The following is a 4525-nucleotide window of genomic DNA, read 5'->3' on the forward strand; positions in this document are numbered from 1 at the left end:
CTGCCTCTTGCTTCGTCTTAAAGTCACGGATAAGTTGCTAATGTATGAGCAAATTATGATAAATTCAGTGCGCCTGCATTTACTTCATGTAGAGAGAGTTCTTGCCAGATGCATAATAGTTTCGGATCATTCCAGCCACCAGGTCAATCGCACATTACCAGTCAGCGTACATAGTACCACTCCAGCTTTCATCCGAGAACACGTGCGGTGCATCAGATCCAGGAACTTGAGCGCAGCGTCAGCATAGGTGGCGGGCAGCGAGAGCAGCATGCTAGCCATGTGTTTGGAAATATACTCGCAACTTCACCAATCCGTATTTGTAGGCGCGCAGCGCGTTGCGTTGGGTTGCCTGGGTACGCACAAGCCTGTTGCTGAGAGGAGGACGCGCGCGCGCCTCGGCTGACACGGCAAAAAAGCTTAGAAGCAGTGTATTATATCTGCGAATATTAAAGGAAACGGCTCTTTTATTCGCCAAAACAGAAGTGTTAAAGTGGCCAGAAAGTAGCCATGGAGCACACCTGAAATTTTTGAGGCCAGATGGGGTCGTAAAATAGCCAATTATGCGCAAAGTAGCCCTCAAGGGCAACTGTGCCCACATGTGTTTCCGAAAGGACTACGACGCTGTCAAATAAGTGCTTTGATATAATGAATTAACAATCGCTTTAGTTCCACGCTTACGGTCCAGTATATTTTGCATACAATATTTACAGCTTTACGTCTCCTAAATGTTTCTAGTCCTCCCAACACAAAGTGGTATTTCATGACAATATTACTAGCAGATTGAAGGTCGGCGGTGGAGACGGATTGGCCCCCACGGGTGAAACTTTAATGGTACATGATATGTTGCTTTTAAGGCGTTTTGTGATTGTTACATGAGAGGCATTACATTACACAAAAACAAAAATAGCTAATTTTCCAAGAATAAGCCGCAGATATTATAAATATTTTTATTTTATATGGTTTGAAAAGGAATGTACAATGTATACGATGATTTCAAAGTCTTCGCTGAAAAGATACATCAGTAATCTGCGAAAATGTTCTCTGAGCCAAACCTTGCTACTCTTGCAGGTGGTGGTGAAGTCACTACCTTGAAGCGGAGGGAAACTGCGAGGGCAACCTTCATTTACCTAGCGAATAGTTATGACGTAACAATAATGTTCAGCCCTTGTATCCATATCCACCACCATATCCGTAGCCACCGCCGTATCCGTAGCCTCCGTATCCACCGCCATATCCGTAGCCTCTTCCGTAGCCGTAGCCGCCATATCCACCACCGAGGCCAGAGTGAGCGAGAAGGGCTCCTCCGCCGCTCACTTTGTTGACGTGGTGAACCGTTCTCACGAGGAAGGCAGGTCCAGCCACAGCTTTGGCAAAGGGAGGTCCACCACTAAGAAGAGCGACGCTGCTGCCGATGCCTACGCCACCGGCACCGTAGCCTCCGCCATATCCCAAGCCTCCACCGTAGCCACCGTAACCAAGACCATATCCACCATATCCGAGACCTCCAAGGCCGTAGCCGCCGTAGCCAAGTCCATATCCACCGTATCCGAGACCACCCAGGCCATAGCCACCTAAAAGTCCACCCGCAGCGGCACAGGCAACCGTGGCGCAAAGGACGACGGCGGTGCTCTGCGTAAGGCAATGCATAACGAGGCGTTTTAGTGAAGGTGGGCGTTATTTTCTATAGAGAATGTAGAAAAGCAGGCACCATTATATCGTCAAGGGTCAGCGGGAGCGCTGGTATTCTTTGCCCTAATTCATTGAGAACGTAGTTGTCAAGCGTCATTGCTTGGCTCCTCAGTACGTGCCTGGTGAACGCCTTCAGAACTTCATCTCGACTACATTGTGACAGGCGAGGAGCAAACAACCCGACTTTATGCCTCGGGATGACATCATTACACATTTACTAATCTTGTAGTATATCATATGATATGTCTTATATGATCTACACCGTCACCGGAAGCACGACACTCACCAGGCTAAGTATTTCTTGCGTATGACTTGGTAGTTACAACATTACACAAATATAGAAAGAAGAATCCGTAGTAGCTCAGAGTCTCACATTCATTTAAGTCAGTGCGTTCTCGGAAAAGGGCAACTGCTCCTCGAATAAACACTCTAGAAAATTATTCGGTCGGGCCAGTGGTGCTGTCACCACGCTCCACTCTACAGCAATACGGTCAAGAAAAGCACTGCTAAATGGTTACTATTAGCAGTAACCTTATAATTTCAACATCTACATTAACCAGTGCGAATGAGACTGCTTCAGTTTTACCAGCGGAGCTGTTCATTCCAGCCGTTGATTGTAATCCGTCGACAGAAAACTATCATCATCATGAACTGGCTCGCGCTGTGTTAGTCTTCATCTTCTGCTTCGTTCCCATGCGCCGACTTGTCCGGCGTGGGATGGAATAACTCTGATGGGCGAGACAACGAGTACACACAAGGAACAAGAAAGAGGGACAAAATGACAGAGAGGAAGAAAGAGATAAAATAGAGAAAGAACAAAACTCTGGCACAAGCAACCTGAGGAAATTCGAACCCGCGTACCGACGACCCGAAGGCGAGCATAGGCCAGCACTTGAATATCTAGGCACGCCAGCAGAGCATAACATATCCTTGCGTAGTATAGTGTACCAAAGACGTTAGAAAGGAAAGTGAGGGGGAGGAATGTGAGGAGAGGGTAAGGGTTAGGACAGAGGGAAAGAAGGAGCGGGAAGAGCAAAGCATAGCTCATAAAAAGAGAGACGTAGAGAGAAAGAAAGGGATAAAAAACAGAAATAGAGAAAAAGACAGAAAGGGGGAGAGAATCAAACAAAGAGAGAGAGAGAGAAAAAGAAAATGAAGAAACAGAGAGAAAGATAGAAGGAGCGAGAAATATAATATATATATATATATATATATATATATATATATATATATATATATATATATATATATATATATATATATATATATATATATATAGAAAGCAGTAGCTGAATAAACAGGGCCAAAGAAGATGTAGAGAAGAGAGAGAGAGAGAACAGAGAAAATGAAAGAAAGAGATGAACTAATAATTGTTGGTATTTAACGTCCCACAACCGCTACGTGATTATGAGGGACGCCACAGTGGAGGGCTGCGGAAATTTCGACTACCGGGGGTTAAACGTGCACGTAAATATAAGTACCCTGGCCTCGAGCATTTTCGCCTCCAGCCAAAATGCGGCCGCCACGGCCGGGATTCAATCCCGCGACCTTCGGGTCAAAAGTCAAACACCATAACCACTAGACCACCGTGGCGGGTAAGCGATGAAGAAAGAAAGAGAAAAATAAAGAGAAACAGAGTAGGCCGCCCAGATCCGCGCTTCCTTCAGGCTTGGCACCACTATTAAGAAGCTGGGTGAATTTTGTTCACAGGCAGGATGCAATGAAGAAACGAATATTTTGTCACATTAGATTATCGTAATGCCATGCTTAAAAGCACGGAACGAATACTTGACTGCTAAGTCTGGCGTGGGAACACTGCAGTTTCTTTCGCATACGAGTATTTGCGAATTCACCCAGAAAGGACGTCACTAATGTTAAATGCATACGCTGCACTCGAGACTTTATAATAATATAAAATGTTATTTAAAGAAATGCACCAGCTTGGCCTGTAGAGAACGCAATTCACTCAAAGCGGGACAATTGTTGGATATTGCACTTTCATCTATAGAATAAAATATTTGTATATTTAAGAAGCTCTTTGAAATGAAAACTAAAGAATTTACTTAAAAATTTAATTTTCTTGTTTTCAGTCACATTGCAATTAAGACCATACTTATTTGGTCAGCATGTAAGCGCACTCACTGCAGGCTGATAGTCTAAATAGACGAGCGTACCTTTCGATTGTTTTTTTCACAGTTATGAAATTGCTACAGCAACCATTCTCTCTGACGGGCTACGATTGTTCTCTAGACTATTATAATTAATATGGAATACTATCCACGCTTAGGGTTGCTATGACTGCTTTGTTAACACTCATAAGAGTTCTTGCAGTCAGATAACAGGTGAATTATTTCTGCGGGGCTTTGATCGCACAACAGAGGTCAAGTTACTCACCAGGGCGTTCATGGCTTTGGAGTACTGCTTCTTCTCGGTGCTAGTCGACAGCGTATGCCTGAGAGCTCTGTTCTGTGCCGTTTATATACGTTTACGGCACAAGGAAGGCACTCTCCCTATCGGACGAGGGTTACTAGCTCAACGGCAGCGTCGCGGCCACTAGGTAGGCGTAGGGAGGAAAATTTTAAAAGATGGGCTGAGGAAAAACGCTGTACTCATGCATCTATCGCATTCACGTAAGCGTTGCACTACTCTCCGGTTGCGCGTAGTAAAGAAAAACGGCTTTACGGAAGCCGCTCGCTTTTTCATCATGTGTCTACGTCGGAAGTACAGTTTGCATTCCTCTTGTTTTTCGCACATACGTTAGCGTGTGAACAGGTGGTGTTTAAAATCGGTACAGTGCTTCCGAAAAATACAAACGTAGACTAAATGTCACGCCGGT

At 44.8% G+C, this 4525-nt stretch overlaps 1 protein-coding gene across 1 annotated transcript; it reads right to left on the reverse strand.

Moving 5' to 3' along the window:
• Positions 1–1140: 1140 nt before the first annotated feature.
• Positions 1141–4112, reverse strand: LOC119390902 (neuropeptide-like protein 31). The gene is made up of 3 exons (XM_049414973.1): positions 4084–4112; positions 1275–1629; positions 1141–1214 (listed from the first exon to the last, which is right to left on the reverse strand). Exons 1-3 carry the CDS (start codon positions 4093–4095, stop codon positions 1159–1161), a joined length of 423 nt encoding a protein of 140 aa, XP_049270930.1. The 5' UTR covers positions 4096–4112; the 3' UTR covers positions 1141–1158.
• Between the last annotated feature and the right edge of the window lie 413 nt (positions 4113–4525).

Source organism: Rhipicephalus sanguineus, chromosome 4 (genome assembly GCF_013339695.2).
Source record: "Rhipicephalus sanguineus isolate Rsan-2018 chromosome 4, BIME_Rsan_1.4, whole genome shotgun sequence".
NCBI classification, from domain to species: Eukaryota; Metazoa; Arthropoda; class Arachnida; order Ixodida; family Ixodidae; genus Rhipicephalus; species Rhipicephalus sanguineus.

What these genes read in the sequence shown, in the direction of transcription:
- LOC119390902 (XM_049414973.1), bottom strand. An exon ending in TCTCGCTCACTCTGGCCTCG is followed by an intron (nt 1,215 to 1,274) that starts GTGGTGGATATG and finishes GTGGATACGGAG; the next exon opens with GCTACGGATACGGCGGTGGC.